Source organism: Thamnophis elegans, chromosome 10 (genome assembly GCF_009769535.1).
Source record: "Thamnophis elegans isolate rThaEle1 chromosome 10, rThaEle1.pri, whole genome shotgun sequence".
NCBI classification, from domain to species: domain Eukaryota; kingdom Metazoa; phylum Chordata; class Lepidosauria; order Squamata; family Colubridae; genus Thamnophis; species Thamnophis elegans.
The window spans coordinates 19,089,959-19,110,246 of NC_045550.1; the positions used below are offsets into that span (position 1 = coordinate 19,089,959).

Genomic DNA, 20,288 nt, shown 5'->3' on the forward strand with positions numbered 1-20,288 from the left:
CAAGAGCCGAGGTGGCGCAGTGGTTAAATGCAGCAAGGCAGGCTACTTCAGCTGACTGCAGTTCTGCAGTTCGGCTGTTCAAATCTCACCGGCTCAAGGTTGACTCAGCCTTCCATCCTTCCGAGGTGGGTAAAATGAGGACCCGGATATGCTGACTCTGTAAACCGCTTAGAGAGGGCTGAAAGCCCTATGAAGCGGTATATAAGTCTAACTGCTATTGCTATTGCTAAAGGATATTAATGTATCCAGACCAAGATGGATTACAGTGGTTGAAATCTTTTGTTATCTTTCTATAATTTTGATATATGAATTCACTCTGCATCCTAGAAACTGTGTAATAATATGGTATATGTCATATTTTGATAAAGAAGTAATATCACATTTGTTCTAGTATCTTTCTGATGAATATGATAAAATCCGAATAATATTGGCATGCCCACCAGAGGATTCTCTGTCATTATTATTTTTTTTAATTGAAAATTTTGAAAACAAAACTTTTACAAATATTTACCTCCCTCCCCCTACCCTCCCCACCCAAACCCCACCCCCACCCCAACCTTCCCCCCCCCCAACTTCCCAGAACCAATACAGGGTAAAAATCTTTAACAAAGATATTCTAAGATAAACTTTAAAAAAAGGTTAGTATCATTTGAGCTTTAACTCCTCTTTGCTAGGCTAACTCTAAACAGATTATATCATTCCTTGTTTCTTCAGTCATAAACTATCTGGAATTTCTTAGTCCCATATTTATTTTGAGTATAGTCAATCCATCTTCTCCACTCCAGTTTATATCTCTCATTTGAGTGGTCTTTGAGATATGCTGATATTTTAGCCATCTCTGCTAGGTTTGTTACTTTTAATGTCCATTCTTGAATAGTAGGCAAATCTTCCTTCTTCCAGTATTGCGCCACCAACAGTCTTGCTGCGGTTATTAAATGCAAAATCAAGTTAGTCTCTATAACTGTAAAATCAGTAATTATACCTAACAAGAATAACTGAGGGGTAAACTTTATCCTTTTTTTAAGAACATTTTGCATAATCCACCATATTTTTATCCAAAATGCTTTTACCTTTTACAAGTCCACCATATATGATAGTATGTAGCATTGAGACAATCACATCTCCAACATTTAGGTTGTAAATTCGGATACATAGAGGCCAGTTTTTTAGGATCTAAATGCCATCTATAAAACATCTTTAAAAAGTTTTGGGCTTGTGTAAATTTTACATTTCTTACCCAAATCTTTTCCCATGTATCCAATATTATTGGTTCTTCAAAATTTTGTGCCCACTTAATCATACAGTCTTTAACTAATTCTGTTTCTGAATCCATTTCTATTAATACCTTATATAATCTCTTTATATGCATTGGACTTTGATCCCTAATTTGTTTTAGTAAATTATCCTCATTTTGCATAAAACCGATTTTTTTATCTTTTTTCCATCTGGCCTGTAACTGGCCATACTGAAACCATGTTTGAATTGCCTTTTCCTCTTTTAGTACATTCAAGGGTTTTAATTGTAATACACCACTTTCTAAGGTGAGAAGCTTCTGTATGTAATTACATCCTGTTTTTGTACTATAGTTTTGTACTATATTTATATTTTCTATTGTGAATTGCCCACATAGGTATCTTATTATTTAGTTTGTATTGATATTTTAACCAGACCCGCAGTAGAGCATTCCTTAAATGTGAAGACTCTTGCAATATCGAATTCCTCATATCTCTCGTGGCAAAATACACCACAATGTCTCTTGGGAGTTGCTTTTGTCTAGCGAGCCAGGAATTAACATGATATATCTTATCAATCTGCCAATCAAAAATCCCTCCTGACCGTCCCATCAATTGATCAAAGGCTTCTGAAAAAATCTGCTTCAAATTTTCTTGGTTTTTCTCTTTGAGGCCTCTTATCCTTAAGGCAAATTCCATCTGTCTATACTGCAACATTAAAATTTCATTTTCTGCATCACCAACATCCATTTTCGTTACCAGATTAATATTGGAATCATTAAGATCTTCCAATTTATCTTCAATTCCTGAAACATAGCCTGATAGGCATTTAAAAGTGTCTAAAATATTGTATCTAATTTGTTGATTGCGAATCTGAACCAAATTCATAACTTCTTTTAACAATTCCTTATTGGCAACAGATATCTTTTCCTGTATTTTAATTTCCATCGCAGATGCATGATTTTTTAAAGCCTTGGCTAAGGCCACACTTAGTTCTTTTTGCAGTATTTCTCAGGTCAAAGGCTCCCATGTGGGGGTAGGAGGGGATTTGGGGGGGAGTAGTAACTGTAATTTAGTTCCAGGAGCAGGTGAATTACCAGCGCTCTTTGAGGCTATCTTTTGCTGCTTAGAGGCCATTTCACATTTAATCTTCTCCACCCAATTAAGTTTAGTAATAAATCACTACTGATTTAATGATCTTTAAATGTTGTGGGCTCCGTAAAAGTCTGTAGCATCAGAGCCTGACTCCGCCTACAAAGCTGTTCGGCGCCATTTTCTGTGTGTTTCTAGCAAGTAGTTAATCAGAAGGAATTCTTTAAAAAATGGAGTTAAAGTCTTAAAGTGTTAAAATACATACAATTAGAAGTTCTCCAGTATCAGTCTGCCCACATTGGGATCAGTAATAAATCAATCTTTGAGCTGAGGGTGGACGTATGCCTTCGTTCTGCAAAAAGGCAGAAGAAGTCCTTGACGTGGAGAATTCACTGTGTTGCCGGGCGGCTCACACACAGATTTATGTTTGGGGGGGGAGTAAATGGAGCGCTACCCAAACACAGCTTCCTCACCTCCTCCTCCTATGCCCGGAGAAGAGGTAATCAAACTGTCAAACAGTTGATGGATACTGTTTAGACAGCTTAACGCAGCCAAGGATCCGGAGCTGTTAAAAACAACAACTCCTCTCAGACCACGCCCATCCAGAAGTCCCCACCAGAGGATTCTCAATAGTAAAAGAATGCAGGGTATTTCTCAACATCAAAAGCCAAGGATGCAGGTGGTGGGTGGCTGTATTCTTCATGCGTCATTCAATAGAAGATGACTACGCATATTTCCTCCCCTATTCTAGTCTGGTATTATTATTTGATAGGAAATGAATATGTTTGCAAGCTCTGCTACAATTTTCCATGTTCTAGCTCTCTAATGCTAATGTCCTTTTCAAGAAATTGAAAAGGTTGGGCATTTCAGTAAACCAGACGTTTTCTTGGTTTAGCCATTTCATCTACACCAGGGCTGTCAAATGTGAGGCCCGCAGGCTGGATGTGTCACAGGCTGGCCATGCCCACACCTGATTTAGCAAAGGGGGCGAAAGTCATGATATGTCATGTAACAACACTGTGATGATGTGAGTTTGACACTCCTGATATACACTAACCTTATCAGTGAGACAACCCATATCTAATTTTGTGATCAGGATGCTGTATGTTTTTAGTGTTGCTGTGACAATCAAAGTAGCAGCTGTTGCTGGAGGTGTGCATGCTGGCAGTGAGGAACTTAACATCCCAATTATTAGTGGGAGGGAGAACATCTGTGCTAGAGAAGGAAATAAATTAATTCCAGATCTTAGTAATGAAATGTATTAATTGGCATAAATTAAGTGTAAGTGATTAGGTGCTTCCTGTGGCACTGGATAAATAAAACGTCCACAGGGGTTAACTATCAAAAGAATAATTGTTGCTACATGACTTTCTAGTGAACCTACTTAAGGAAAAAAAGTTTATTGTAATAAGATTCTGAACACATTCCCAATATTTATATCATTGTTCTGAACTTTTCCTGTGGTTCTGCTCATGTGAAATCCTTTTAATACTCTGAAGTCTCAAGAAAGCAATATCAGCTTGCTTCTAATCACACACATATACAGAAAAAATGTGAAATTATATGATGCTGTTATAGTTATTTACTTGCATCTTAATTTCTGATTAGATATTATAATAATATAATATAACATAATGATATACTATATAATAATGTGGTCATCATTTGATGTATTTTATGGATAAGAACTTTATCAAAACTTACTAGGATATCTATTAACACAGATACTGTACATGGGCACATCAGGTGAGTATAATTGTGGAGGGCATAGAATGTATTCAGAATATTCATGTAACATAGTAACATTTAGCAAAGTCTTCAGTTATCATCATAATATAGAAAAAAAATATGGGGGGAAATATTTCTCCATCAAGCTGTATTATGCCATGTTCAGTGGAAATCTCTGGCAGAACTGACTTCTTAGGAAACTATTACTATGAACTATCTCTATGTCCAAAAGAACCTAAAATTTATAATTAGAAAGCTGCTTGACCTTAGGAGAGTTTTCATTTTGAATGAAAGAAAACACTGCAGTGGAGGAAGTTGTTTTTGAAATAGTTTTTAAATCTAATTTCTTCTTAGATAACTCTTTTTTTCTTTCAAAAATGTAGTCAACACATAGCCTTCAGAAATGTTCCGCAATAGTCCATCTATGTGTTACTATAGTCCAAAAGACAAAAGTCATCCATATTTCTGTTAACATTAAATATAACTTAGAAGTATTCCAAGTCCTAGGAGCTATATCTCTGTAAAAAAGGAAAGATACTGGAAAGGTCATTCAATTTCTAATATCTTGGGTAGCTTTATTCTCTGACTCTTGGTCTGTGTTTTTCAATTCTTTCTTGCTCCTATGAGGCAGCATGAAGATTCACATAGACTCAAGGAACCAATATTCACTAGAAAAAAACACAAACCCCATTCAAAATGGATTTAGGTCTTCATGCTGCCTTATAGGCCCATTTAGATCTTAGCTTAGTCTATTGACCCTGGCCAAATCTCTAGAGATAGGCTCAAGAAAAAAAGGAAATAATACAAAATACTCAGTATAAATTGCTGGAATAGAATTTTCCTGTTCCGATGATTTAAAGGAAAACAAGATATGTTCAGCCTGAAAAAAATATTTTTTTTAAAAAAATAGAGAAAGCAGACAAAAGTATAAGACATGTCTACATGTACTTTTGTTATCTATTAATCTGATTTTTTTAAAAAAATCAGTTTGATTTGTTTTACTCTGTTATACACTTAAAGAAACTTAATTGGGGGTCTTTTTAAAATCCTCTAAAATCCACAAGAAAGCAAGAAAAAGTTTTGACTATTTATTGCACTTTGCTTTCCAATTGGCTATCATAACATAACTAATTTTTTTCAAGCAGTGATCTGTATATGAAATATTTAAGGACAGGTGGTCTTCAACTTACAACCACAACTGAGTCCAAAATGTCTGTTGCTGAGACAGTTGTTAAATGAGTTTTTCCCTTTTCCTGCCACAGATGTTAAGTGAAACACTGCAGTTATTAAGTTAGCAACATGGTTGTAAAGTTAATCTGGCCCCTCCATTGAAGGTGGCAAAAGGCAATTACTAGACCCCGGAGTACTGCCGCCATCATCAATATGAATCAGTTGCCCATCTGAAGGTTGACCACGGAGATGTTGCAATAATACGTGGGGAAAATGTTTGCCGCTTTTTTCATTGCTATTGTAACTTCAAACAGTCACTAAATGAAAGGTTATAAATCGAGGACTTCCCATAAAAGATTATGAACGTTCAGAGCTGAAATCTTGTTATGTTTATGTGTTTCTTTGTGTGCTTTCAGATGCACAGTACATCACCTGTAGGATGCAGAACTGCTCTGAAGCTGTAAGAAGCAAGCCTTTTCCTGGATATATTGATTCGGATTCTCTCATTGTCCAAGATGACTATGTATTTGTTCAGGTCTGAAACACTGATTGCAAATCATTTTTTCATTTATTTTTCAATGTTAAACTCCCTTCCCTAACAGAAGCAACAAAATAGCTTGAGAACAAGCTAATTCAGGGCATCACCAAAGTTTTTTTCCCCATTGGGATGCTAATTGTTTCCTTCTGCCTTTGGTTCAAGTACTTTGTTAACACAAGGGTCATGAGGGGTGAGGTCTGACATATGTTCAAGGTGTATGGAAATAATCTATCTTGTCAGTCAGCTCTCCACATTGTCTATTCCAAAAATGTTCTCACATTTCAATGGGCTTTTAAGTTTGCATGCCAGAGTTCCCATATCACCATTACAACAGACCAATCAAGGTTTTCTTTTTTATTAGTTTGAAATGGGGCTAGATAGAGTCTCTCTTTAGAAATGGAATGGAGATGTAGAAAGGATACAGAAAGGGAATGCTTAATCAGACATGATTGTCATGTGTGGGCTCCTATTATTGCGAAAAAGAAGAAAATGAGATATATTCAGCTCAGCTATGTTCCAGGTGAAAGCCAGAGAATATATCTGAATAGTTTTAAGTATCATTATCTTCCTGCTGCTACCCCCATCATAACAAGGAGGAAATAAAGTGCTGGCAAAGTGGAGATGAGCTATAAATTATCTGTCTTTCAAGTATTTCCTTAGGCTGAGATTCCTGGCTTGCATCAGCAGATACATTTTGAAGCTGGATTGTCTATAACCAGGAGTTTTTAAGTGGGCTGAATATAGAAAATCCTGAATGTGTTACCAAATGCCATCAGCTGTACCACTCTAGACTCTAAGTTGTCTGAGTATATCATTTCCTTCCAAAAAGAATGTATATCAAACTCTTCTAAGGGTTAGATCAATACATTTCCTCATTTCTTTTCTTTCTAGAACAAGTCTGGTAATTTCTCCTACCATGGAAAATATAGAGAAAACTCTTTATTTGTGATTTCATTCATTGTTTCACACATCCATGATTAATAATAAGGCCTTAATATACACATAACAGGTTTTATATATTCATAGTTTTGACTTCTAATTTTTTTTGTTTATTCATGGGTAAAAGAGAGACATGCATAGTGTATATTTTTAAGGGCTAAGATTAAATCACCCACTTGTGTATTTGTTCCCACTTATCATTCATTATAGCAGAAGGCTGCATGTGGCTTCTTCATTCTTCTCCTGTAGAAGCGTCCTGATCAAATGGTGATAATCATCTCATGCGGTGTGGCTCCTTTGCTTGCACAGCTCTTTCACAACCTTGGTAGAAGGACCTGTTGATTGTATACTATGCTGATTTCCAACTGCTTGTGTCCTAGTCCAGTTGCTATGAACACTCTGTTGGCAATGCTGGCACCCAGCAGCATGATTGAGAAATGCCCCCAATGAGATTAGAAAAGAACTGCAGGAGAAGCTGGCATGAGTAATATGAAGCAGACAAAGTGATCCTATACATCACCAGTTGAAGAAATCATTCTGAGGAAGAAAATCAATTACCATGAGGAAGCCATGTGGAACCTCATAGCTGGACAAACCCAGAAAGATTAAGGAAGCAAAGAAAAAGATACATGAATAGAAGTACAGTTGATTGCTTTTCAAGAAAGAAGGAAGACATAAATCACTATAGGTTCTGAAACCTATACCCCAATTAAATTGTATAAAGGAAAATCCTTAAGTGAAGAGAAGCTGTTACAACCTCTACATGGTACAAAGTTAAATTCTGCCAATTTGAATGCATATTAGCTATTTATCTCTGTTTTGGGGTAAAAGTCCCCAAATTTGTCAGAACTGTAAACCAAACCATTCACTGCAAATGATCTGTTGAAAAAGCTAACTCACAGTGGAATAGATTCAAAATATAGTGTTACTTATGCAGCAATAATCAGCATGGGGGGATTCTCAGAAGACTTTCCCTCCTCGATTCAAAATTATTATCTAAAATAGACAAACAAAAACATGCTAATAAGCCTGAAATGTTTTTGGAAGAAAGTGCTTTGGACTGTTCAAACAAAAATCTATAGCATATTCTGCTATAAACACACAGATAAATTGTGGGGGAAAGGTGAAAATACTCTATGTTGGAACTATTAAGCATAGGATGGGCTGCATTATTATTTGGAATTGTGTGATAGTAGTAACATAGGAAACAATATATATGAAAGGAAGAATGAATTCAACTATGTGTTTTCATATCCTAAAACTAAAGTCCCATAGTCAATGAAGAAATTGAAACAGTTGGGCATTTCAGTAAGACAGCAAAGGTAACACAAACAAAGATTTTGGTATGCCCTTCAGAGCCTCCCAATTTCAGTGCATCTGAAGTCAGGAAAATCTCAAACATGCAATATTTGCAAGGAGGTATAGACTATTTTTGAACTATAAGAGAGTGAAAGAGCCAGTTTGGTGTAGTGGTTAAGCCAATAGGTTAGGAATCAGGAGACCGTGAGCTCTGGTATTTCCGTAGGCACAAAATCAGCTGGGTGATCCTGGCCAGGCCCTTTCTCTCAGCCCTAGGAAGAAGGCAATGGCAACCACTTCCAAAATCTTGCCAGGACATGTCCATTCAGTCACTAGTAAACATTGAATGGAAGGAAGGAAGGAAGGAAGGAAGGAAGGAAGGAAGGAAGGAAGGAAGGAAGGAAGGAAGGAAGGAAGGAAGGAAGGACACAGACATGGAGGAGAATCTAAACCTCTGCACTTCCATTGTTTTCTATTTTAAGCCTGTAAGCAGCAGCACAAAAATAATACATACCTATTTAAGATGTATAGTTGTCTCACATAGGGCCTAAGTCAGCCTCTGTTCACTTAAAGATGCATTGAAATGTGGAATTTGACCAGAAGTGCTAAACCTTTCCAAGCTTGTGCTATTTCTGTATGTGTAACTTACTACTCCAGCAATTTAGAGAAAATATTTTTAGAGCTGAATTGGGCATTAACTGAGATTGCTCTTAATTACAGTACATTCTTAACATATTTTCACACACACACACACAAACACACGATAATGTGCTTTATTTAAGCAAGCTAATACAAATGAAACAAACTTCTAGAATTGTATTTCATGTTCAGTAAGATAGTTATCTCTCCTGTTAATGAATTGTTACAGATATTATTTTTGTTTTGTTTTGTCATTCAGTGTGACTAGAAAAGGATTGATTTTTGCTTTGGCCTCCAGGATTTTGGAAAAGGCAGGCTGTCTCGTGGGTTGTTGCCTGAAGATTATTTCATTTCTGTGGCTTGCTGGAAGAAGTGGTTGGCTGTAGCATGTGTAAATATTACTGTTATACAAATGAAATACTCTATATGGAGGACTTTGGTGTACCTTCTAGAACTCATCAAAATCTTAGGGCCCTTAGCCTGGGTTGGGAGAAAAAAAGTTTTTTCCCCAAAGCTGACTAGAGCAGAAAAGATTTTCTCATTGTCTAAATTGGAAATATAATATGTAACATACTATATAACAATACAACATTATTGACTTGAGTACAGTATTACAATTTTTGCCTCTGCAATTGAGGATGCTGAATGCTGCTTCTGAAACCTGCATCTGTAGATTTCCCTTGCCCTTTGTAGTCTGCATAGACTATACTTATTAATGCTATCTTTTTCCATATCTGAATGAGGGCTATTTCATCTCCTGCTGTATCTTCATTGCCATTTTGGAATCATTGTGACATAACTGCATTTCCCTTTATAATGCACCTGTTATTTTCTACATGCCTTAAAAAGGGGGAAAAACAGTGATAATAACATCTCGATTAAAATAATAAGAAAAAGCAATGTTATATGTTGCAGCTGACATCTGGAGGTCGTCCGCATTACTACGTGTCTTACCGCAGAAATACTTTTGCGCAGATGAAACTTCCTAAATATGCTTTGCCAAAGGTAAGTTATCATGGTTCCAATATTCCTATATAATGCTAGGTGATGGACCAGAGGAATTGCAGCTTGTGGCCAGTTTGCTCAGAATTGTTTTAATTAGTGCATGCATCCCTTTATTTTTCAAGAACATGTTGAAGCAGCAAGCAAAATACTCTCTAAGATCGATATTGCAGCTGTTCAATGGCATCAGTTCAAAATGCAGATTGATTTTTTTTCAGTTGGTGGAAATTACTAATTAGTATTTCATTTTCATCAATAATGACATTTTGAGGTTTTCTATTAAAAAGTTCGGCCTTCTGATGTGCTGCTAGCTTCCATAATTTATTGTGTTAAATGATTTTTTTTCTTTAGAAAGTATGCTTTTATATGCCTCTATTTTTTAAAAAATAGAAAATTAGCAATGGAGCCTAAAAGAACATGTATTACATGGCCTTTTAAAGAATCTTAGTAAAAAATATCAATCAAGGGGAAGCTTATTTCATTTTTTTAAAAAATCTGTGTTACTTTTTATATAAAAGGAAACAAAATCTCAAGGCTTTTCTTTTTTAAAAATTTGAAGGACAGAAAAAAAGATTGTTAAGGACTTTTGTTCCCCATACAAAATGTTTTGATGCATTGTAACATGATCTGAGACATAGTTTATGAAATTGCTTGTCAGATTCAAGGTCTGCATTTTTTGATGTGCTGTGACTTAGGTCCATATTACAGGAAATTAAATGAAACTAAGATGTCCAATCATAATGAGATCAATGCTCTTGACTGCAACCATTAGGAATATAGGTTTTTAAACTTTCATCCTGCCACTAGATCCTTTTTCCTATTCTTAATTGGATTTTAAAAGTTATGATTATAAACATTTCAGAATATTTGAACTGAGAGGTTTCAGAAATAAATCTGAAAAATCTGAATTAAGCCACCCAGAGTCCCTCGGGATTGGGCGGCCTATAAATTGAATAAATCCAAATCCAAATAAATCCAAATCACCTTTAAGGGATTCTAGAGTATGCTGAATTCTTAGATACGTCAAATGACATGCGAGGATTTATTCTCTTGAATCACATCATCATGAGACAAGTTTATATTTGTAAGAGATGTTTAAAAATTCATCAAAGCCTTTTGGAGCCAAAAATTGTAATGAATGTAATAAAGGCCATTTAGAAATGCCACAGCGTAGTTTATGCAGACTACTTTCAATAAGACTATTTATAGTGAGATAGTCAAGCTTTTCAAAGTGCTTAATCACCATCTATCCACCATTTCAGGTTTCTGTGAAACCTGTAATACCCAATTACAATGTGAGGATATAGTTTTGGGCTTCTTGAGTTGCCTTGCCATTAAAAATAAATGAATCGCTTTAAATGTGGCCCTTTTTGTGTATATCATGCCATAATCCCAATTTGTAAAATCATAATCCAGTAGTCCAAAATCAGTGGCTCAAAGTCTGTGGCCCAAAGTCACCAAGAAGGCTTTCTAGCTAACTGGCTGTCTCTGCTAGACCAAACTGTCTATCACTCTATCATAAATGAGCTATCACTCATATTGAGAAATTATATCAACAATATGTTAAGATTTCCATACTAGAGATAGTATGGTAATCTTAACATATTGTGATATAATCGAAAAGATTCCATATCAGATCCATTCTCATAAGATTATTTTCGGTCAGTCACTCACATTCAGCCAATTAATCTCACTGGACTGCTGTTAGACTAAAATAAAAAATAATCACATATAAGCCAATTTTTGCTCAGAGAAAAGGCAATATATGCATTCTATTTAATTACACAAACACTCCAAAACATACTTTTCTATAAATTATTTCTATGAATATAATGAATATATTTCAGCAAAAAAAAAATTGTGCAGATTTAAAACTCCTGAAAGATGAATTCTGTGAGGCTCCATCCCATAATATATAATCACATGGCAGAGATCGTTTTCAAGCCTTTCAAAAGGCCATTCTCATACCAATTTATGGCATGCATCTTTTACACCTCTAGTTAAAAGTAGTCTCCCTACACTAATATTCCAAGAAAGACAGTAATCTTCAAGGTTACAGTATCTAGTGTCACACAACTCACTTGTTTTGGTTGTCTAAGTGGCACTTTCTAGAATAATACAGACATCATAGAGTGTCTTATCTAGCAATAGGTTCTTTTGCTTTAAAATAATATTGTGCAACCCATGACCCATGTGGTCATTCTTTCCAGATATAATATAGATTTGTGCCATTTCCCCTTCCTCTGTGAGTCTCAGGAGATCTTCATTAGTGATCTGTTACTCCTTGGCTGTTTTGATAGGACGAGTGGAATAAAGGGAGTGGTAAACTGCATGGAATACTGCACCCTTGCAGTATTCCATGCAGTTCTAGTGTATCCAAAGGGCACCTCCCTCCAGAGAGGGGGAAATCAAGGAAGCAATTTGGATGACTGCAAGCAAGGTAGGGCTGATTAGATGGTATTGATTGATGGTTGATCCCTCTTCCTCACCCATCATCAGTACCATCTAACCAGCCCTACCTTGCTTGCACTCATCCAAATTGCTCCCTTGTTTTTTCTTCACAGGCACTGCTGGTAAGAGTTTTGCTGTCAGCTGATTAGGTGCATCACTAGAGGAAAGCAGAATAGAGGGTGGGGATGTGGTCTTCCTATGCACCATGTAACCTACTGGCTTCAGGAGGAAGCTCTTTGGTATTATATTTACTTGAAATTAAATGACTTACATTATGAGCCAAAGTGGCCAGAAAACAAAATCATGCATTGTTTTCTGTAGATCTCTTTCCCTCAACTTTCCTTTCAAATGACAATAGTTGAGCCAAGGTGGCGCAGTGGTTAAATGCAGCACTGCAGGCTACTGCTAGATCAGCAGTTCAGCGGTTCAAATCTCACCGGCTCAGGGTTGACTCAGCCTTCCATCCTTCCGAGGTGGGTAAAATGAGGACCCAGATTGTTGGGGGCAATATGCTGACTCTCTGTAAACCGCTTAGAGAGGGCTGAAAGCCCTATGAAGCGGTATATAAGTCTACTGCTATTGCTATTGCTATATATTCTGAAATAATGAGTTTACTGATGAAAGGAAATGTTAGACATGTTCTTGCTTGCGAATTCTTCATAAACCCTTTTTCTAAATACAAAGATAAGTAATTTTGAGGTTTTTAATTTGGTACATGTTACTTTACCTAATTGGGTTGTGTTGATTTGTTGGGAGGGTTTAAAAATGTTGATCTTCTTGAAAAGGCTGTTGTTTAGAATATCTGGAATTTAAATTTACAAAGAATAAAGACAGTAAAAGGAACCAAAAGGAAGGGCAAAACATTCCCCATGTGACATAGACAAGGTGGTATAATTTTATGCCTCCTTATGCTGGCCTATAATAACTTAAAGTATCTTTTTCCCTCTTTGCGGATGAGCATTTATTAGCTAATATAATTCATTATAGAAGTAATTTTAACTAAATATTTCCTAAGCAACTTTTTCTGAAGTAGGATACTGCTTTCCCTAACTAGCCCCAAGTCCCTCTCTGTCACCTTGTTCAAGGAGCAGACAATGTTAAATCCACCTGCAGGGTAATATTTAAGGCCATGAGGTGCTTCATTACAAGCTTACACAACTTCAAAGGATGAGCAGCTAAATCTGTATGCGCGGAGACACAGTGAGAAAAGCGTGTTTAGGATGCTATTATCAAAGCAGGTGGCTGCCTTTATTAAAAATGAACAAAGCACAACACAGTCAAAAGGAAATGAAACAAGCACGGCCTTTTATGGGTAGAGAGTCTTTAATCTCTTTCAGCTCAATTACTTTCTCCAAATAAAATCAATGCTCTAAAGGGTTCTTAGCACCATAGCAGCTTATGGGATTTTAGTATAGAATTTTAGTACTGAGACAAAGTAACTTTATCACTGGATTCCTTGCCTTGATGTTTCTACTGGTTTAAGTAAAAGGAAATAGTAAAATATGATTCCTTTCATGTGATCATAGTGAAATAATTATTCTAGGCATTAGGCAGCAGCATTTGAAAATGCCGACTTGCAAACCTCATCAAGATTATCATGCATAATAGCTGCTGTCAATGGATGTTGGGTATTATCATTCATTTAGTCCATGCACATTTGGATTAAGAATGATAAGCATATAAAGAGGTCTATTTGGTGCCAGGTTCATTGGCATTTAGGCATGCCTATCATTCTCAAACCATAAAAAACATAAAAAAATTTAGCATCTGGATAAATTTAGTGTCAGCTCTTGCTACTGTACAATTAATAAAGTTGTACAGACATAATTCAATAGAAAGATTCAAAGAAAGAATTAAAGGAAAATAATTCTAGCCGAGCTGAAGACCATCTCAGGGATTCAATACTCATCTGTGTTTTGCCAGCATTTTCTGGCAAAAGTAGTTATATTTATACTAATACATCAGCTTACACTATCTGACAAATATATGATTTTCTGTTGAAGATGTTGGATAGGTGCAAAATGTTTAATTACTAACACTGGCTGTTTTAAGTTTTTGAGAAATGTTTCTATAAATATTTGGATTCTGATTCACTGTATTTAGTTTGAAAATAATTTGAAAATTGCACTGAGAAATCAAATATTGGTTATTATCACAATATTTGGGACTACGTCAAATTTAGAAGTGTCTTTCTACCACTAAATATCTATTGCTGATTAAGTAAACTCCTGGAACAAATTTATTTATTGCAACATTGCCAGCCATCTCCCCCCCCCCCCCCAAGTCTATTTGGGTTGAAACATTTAATCAGAAAGACTAACAATCCCCTGGCTTTCTTATACAATCAGTATGTTATGCAAAGTAGCTATTTTCCAAGGAAACATAGCTAAATGTCTACAGATAAAAATAAATAATAACTGTCTGATAGCCTTTACATCAAGTTGTTTGTCTTTAAGTTGATAATATCAATAAAATACCATGTTTTAACTGACTTTTTTTTTTAATGATGTTAGACTGCTTAGAAAAAAAAACATTCCAAATTAGTTTTATATAGTAATTTAGTGACAGCGAGGGATAAGGAAGTAGGTTAGTTTGGAGAGGGAGGGAGGGAGAAAGAGAGAGAAAACAAGGGACATTTTCTGTAATTATGGAAAGAATCAGTGGTTTTCATTCATTTTTAATCAAATTATCAGGGCAACAGAAATTAGTCTCCTACGGAAGAAAAGTGAAAAAGGAGAGGTTTTTTTCTGAAAAATAAACTCTCAAAAATAATCCACAGTTTCAACAGCTATATTAATTATATCCTAGATTGCCTTCATTAAATTTTCAAAAAGTTTACTTTCCCCATATCAACTGAGCAAAGGGGAACTTGCAATTTCATGGTGATTCAGAAAGTGCTAGCCTTTAGTTCTTTTCATATGCCCAATTCAAATGATGCACATAATATTGTGCTTTGTTTCTCTTTAGGAAAGTACAAAGGTCAGATAAATGTGCTGCATACTAATGTGAACTGTCCTTCAGTGTTGAGGGTGGGATATTTTCAGGGCTAGCAAAGCCACATTTTTCCAGGCAGACTTAAAACAAAGCCGTCATGATTGTTGTCAGGATGGAGGCTGGGGGATACACCAATTAGACTTGAACCTGCTCCTTCTTCCTTTCTTTTTTGCCTTTTATCTCCCTCTCCCAGCCTTCTCTTCTGCTTAACTCCTCTATGTCAGTGGGAAACATGTTTCATGGCATGATTTGCCCAGCAGAAACAACAGACTAATTGTTGAATCTGACAGAAAGAATAAGGGCGTTATTATGTAGTGCACTTGAGTAGCAGTTGTTGTCCATGACAAGTTTGCTGACAATTCTTTAGCCTAGTAAAGTATAGACTGAAAAAAGAAGTAGAATGGTGGAAAGAGTGGCAGATAAGCAATGTACACTCACAGCCACCAGGAATACTAAGTACTGCTTCTCAAGAGTACTTGAATATGCCAAAAGTGAGAGAAAGAACTTAGTTATCTGTACAGTAGAGCCACAAAACTCTGCAACTGTGAGACTGTTTTCTCCATGCTTTGTCACTATTTTCTAATTGCAAATATAAGATCTTAACAGAGTTGGAGCCAATTAAAATACTGTTTTATCTAATTCTGATATAGGTCAACCTCACATCCTGCTAACCACTACACAAAGATGCCCCGTTAACTGTATTTAAAGGACAGATCCTCGTGATATTCTTTGTCTTTTCCCCAGCCCAGCACAGAGGCAGTTTGACTATATTTTTAGTTTTTTTGTCAACAGTTGTCTTTCACCTTTTGATGTTGTTTTGCTAACAATTTAGAACTTAGCCTTAGAATAACTTTATTATCTCTTTAAATGTACATTGATTGGCATACATTAAAATGAAATTTTGATGCATACAGCTCTCAAAGGGTCACCATCTCTAATATATACCACATAAATATGACAAAAATATAAGTAAATAAACACAGTCTAGTTCAAATGTATAAATGTACATGAGAAAAACGAATCTTGCGAGTTTACCAGACGGATGGCACAAAGGAAACAAAGCTGTTACAGAATCATGTAGTCCTACTAGAAATACTTTGAAACCTCCTTCCAGAGGCAAGCAACAGAAACAGACCATAAAGCAGGTGTGTGGGGTCTCTAACAATGTTTGTTTTGTTTGTTTGTTTGTTTGTTTATTATATTTATATGCTGCCCTTTTCCCCCCAAGGGGAGTCAGGGCGGCTCACAACTCAAACCAGGGAAGGGGGATACAGACAAAAATTAAAAAACGACACATAACAATGCATAATTTAAAACACACGACAGTCATACCATTCGAGACGGGGGCAACAGCTCTTTAGCCCCAGGCCTGTCGGAACAGCCAGGTTTTAACGGCTATGTGGAAGGCCTGGAGGGTGGTGAGGGTTCGAATCTCCACGGGGAGTTCGTTCCAGAGGGTCAGAGCAGCCACAGAGAAGGCTCTCCTCCTGGTAATCGCCAGTCGACACTGGCTGGCGGATGGAATTCGGAGGAGGCCTAATCTGTGGGATCTAATCGGTCTAGTGGAGGTAATTGGCAGCAGGCAGTCTCTCAAGTACCCAGGTCCAATACCATAAAGGGCTTTATAAGTGACGACTAGCGCCTTGAAGCGTATCCGGAGACCAATAGGCAGCCAGTGCAGCTCGCGGAGGATAGGTGCACCCACGATCACTCGCGCGGCTGCATTCTGGACAAGCTGGAATCTCCGAATGCTCTTCAAGGGCTGCCCCATGTAGAGCACGTTGCAGTAGTCCAGTCTAGAGGTCACAAGGGCGCGAGTGACTGTTGTGAGGGCCTCCTGGTTCAGGTAGGGACGCAACTGGTGCACCAGGCGAACCTGGGCAAATGCCCCCCTGGTCACAGCCGACAAGTGGTGTTCAAAAGTCAGCTGTGGGTCCAGGACGACTCCCAAATTGCGAACCCTGTCTGTTTGACGCCCCAGCCTGAGAAATGGAACACTTGGCCAATTAGTAGGAGGGAAACACACCAGCCACTCGGTCTTATCTGGATTGAGTACAAGCTTGTTAACCCCCATCCAGTCCCTAACAGCCTCGAGGCACTGGCACATCACGTCAACCGCTTCACTGAGTTGGCACGGGGTGGACAGATACAGCTGCGTATCGTCCGCATACTGATGGTATTTTATCCCGTGCCATCGAATGATCTCACCCAGCAGCTTCATGTAGATATTAAACAGGAGGGGGGAACAGGACCGAACCCTGCAGCACCCCATAATTCAGGGGCCTAGGGGTCGATCTCTGCCCTCCGACCAACACTGACTGCGACCTGTCCGAGAGGTAAGAGGAGAACCACCGTAGAACAGTGCCTCCCACCCCCACCTCTCGCAGTCGTCGCAGAAGGATACCATGGTCGATGGTATTGAAAGTCGCTGAGAGGTCAAGGAGCACTAGGACGGAGGCATAACCTCCATCCCTGGCTCTCCAGAGATCATCGATCAATGCGACCAAAGCGGTTTCCGTGCTGTAGCCAGGCCTAAATCCCGACTGGAAGGGATATAGATAATCGGTTTCCTCCAAGGACCGCCGGAGCTGAAAGGCTACCACCTTCTCAACAACCTTCCCCACAAAGGGGAGGTTGGAGACTGGACGATAGTTGTTTAAGACGGCTGGATCCAAAGATGGCTTCTTCAGAAGGGGTCTTACCACCGCCGCCTTTAGAGCGGGGGGAAAGAACCCCTCCCGAAAGGAGGCGGTAACAACTGCCTGGATCCAGCCCCGTGTCACCTCCCTGCTGTTAGCGACCAGCCAGGAGGGGGGCACGGGTCCAGTACACATGTGGAGGCACTTACAGCTCCCATGGCCTTGTCCATATCCTCAGGGGTAACAGCTTGAAAATCAATCCAGTGATGTCCTGCCAGAGTCTCCCCTGGTGCCTCAGCTGGCTCTGCGCAATTGGAGTCCAGGTCCGTCCGAAGCCGAGCAACTTTATCCGCGAGGAATTGGACGTAATCCTCAGTTCTGCCTTGCAAAGGATCGCTCGTATCCCTCCTATTTAGGAGGAAACGGGTTATCCTGAACAAGGCGGCTGGGCGCGACTCAGCGGAAGCAATCAGAGAGGCAATGTGTGTTCTTTTGGTCGTCCTAATTGCCCGAAGGTAGGCTCTGATGCTGGATGTTAAAAGCGCTCGGTCTGACTCAGACTTACTGGATCTCCATCATTGCTCTAGGCGTCTCTTTCGGCGCTTCATCTCCCGGAGTTCCTCAGTAAACCAAGGAGCCCTCCTGGATCCACTGCCTCGGATCGGCTGTAAAGGCGCAATCCGGTTAAGAGCCCCTGCCGCTGCTGAATAGCAATAGCAGCAATAGCAGTAGACTTATATACCGCTTCATAGGGCTTTCAGCCCTCTCTAAGCGGTTTTACAGAGAGTCAGCATATTGCCCCCAACAATCTGGGTCCTCATTTTACCCACCTCGGAAGGATGGAAGGCTGAGTCAACCCTGAGCCGGTGAGATTTGAACCGCTGAACTGCTGATCTAGCAGTAGCCTGCAGTGCTGCATTTAACCACTGCGCCACCTTGGCTCTTGTATTCCAAGCAGCAACCAGAGTCTCCGCCGGACTGCGGGCGAGGGTATCAGAAACAACGCCAAGCTCCGTCTGAAAGCCCAAAGGGTCCATAAGTCGCCTGGGGTGGAACCACCTAATCGGTTCCTCCTCCCTACAGTGGGGTTTGGTCTCCGAAAGTCAAGCCTCAGTAGGTAGTGGTCTGACCATGACAGGGGTAAGATCTCGCTACCCCTCAAACCAAGATCACAACTCCACTGCTCCGAGAGGAATACAAGGTCGAGCATGTGACCCGCCGAGAGAGTCGGGCCCCGAATTACTTGGGTCAAGCCCATGGCTGTCATGGAAGCTATGAACTCCTGCGCTCCATCAGAGTGTTCACTGAGCGAAGGCAAATTGAAATCCCCCAGAACCATAAGCCTGGGAAACTCAATTGCCAGCTCGGCTACTGACTCGAGGAGCAAGGGGAGGGCTGCTGCAACGCTGTTGGGAGGCAGGTACGTTAACAGCAAGCCCACTTGACCCTTGAGGTCCAACTTCACCAGCAGGGACTCACACCCGACAAGCTCCGGAGCAGGGATCCTACGAGGTACTAGAGACTCTCGGATAACAATAGCCACACCCCCACCCCTTTTCTGGGATCGCGGCTGATGAAGCACCTGAAAACCCTCTGGGCACATCTCTACGAGGGGGACTCCTCCCTCCGGGCCCAGCCAGGTTTCAGTAATACATGCCAGGTCTGCCCTCTCGTCTAAAATTAGGTCCCGGACGAGGGGAGCCTTGTGAACTACAGACCTTTGAGCTATAAACACATAGAGCTTATAAACAGTAATCCTGAATAACAGATTCAGGATTCAAGCTTCCTATAATCTTTTTGGCTGTTCTTACCACTCTCTGTACGGACTTTCTATCTGAGCCACTGCTACAACTAAACCAAACAGTGATGTTGTTTATTAAAACACTCACAGTCGTGCCTCTACATATATATATGACCTTCCTCCCATACTTGGGCATACCAGGGGTTGTGACTTTAAGTATATACCTCCCACCCTGGCTGGCTGATAAGGAGTCGTTCTCTGTAGCTCAAATGGTTAACTCCCTGCCTGGGAGGCAATGGAGCACAGGTTCGATTCCCAAACATGGGTATGGCTAGCTGATGAGAGCTAAATAGCTTGAAATAGATCTATACTAGTCTCCCTTTATTTATTTATCAGCATAAATATAACATATATATGTTTTTTTTATTTGTGCTGATAAATAAATAAAGGGAGACTAGTATAGATCTATTTCAAGCTATTTAGCTCTCATCAGCTAGCTCATCAGCTAGCCATAGCAGTTAGCTTCCTCCCATAATTGGGGCTTACCAGGGGTTGTAAAAAATCTAATATATACTATATTTTATATATATATATATATAGTGCCTTCTGATATAGTCAATGATGTGGTCAGGATTTTGCAATTGGTCAGATCTCATTAACCATTTTAGGTTGCTGAGGACTTACCTCCCTTCCCAATTCAACAATTTCCAGACCTATTCTGCATTTGGCAATAGGAGATTCTGATTCTTTCAAACAAGACTGTCCCTCTGTACTGCCTTTAATCACCCAAAGCTGATCCATGGGATTATGAGATTTCAAGAAGA

General features: G+C 38.9%; 1 protein-coding gene across 1 annotated transcript in view; it reads left to right on the forward strand.

Annotated features, from left to right (window-relative positions):
• SORCS1 (sortilin related VPS10 domain containing receptor 1) overlaps nt 1–20,288 on the forward strand; it is a 611,780-nt gene that overhangs the window by 479,726 nt on the left and 111,766 nt on the right. Inside the window, exons 7-8 of the mRNA XM_032225618.1 lie at nt 5,639–5,757; nt 9,553–9,642. Coding sequence (XP_032081509.1) covers nt 5,639–5,757; nt 9,553–9,642 — 209 coding nt within the window. The remainder of the gene's footprint in view (nt 1–5,638; nt 5,758–9,552; nt 9,643–20,288) is intronic.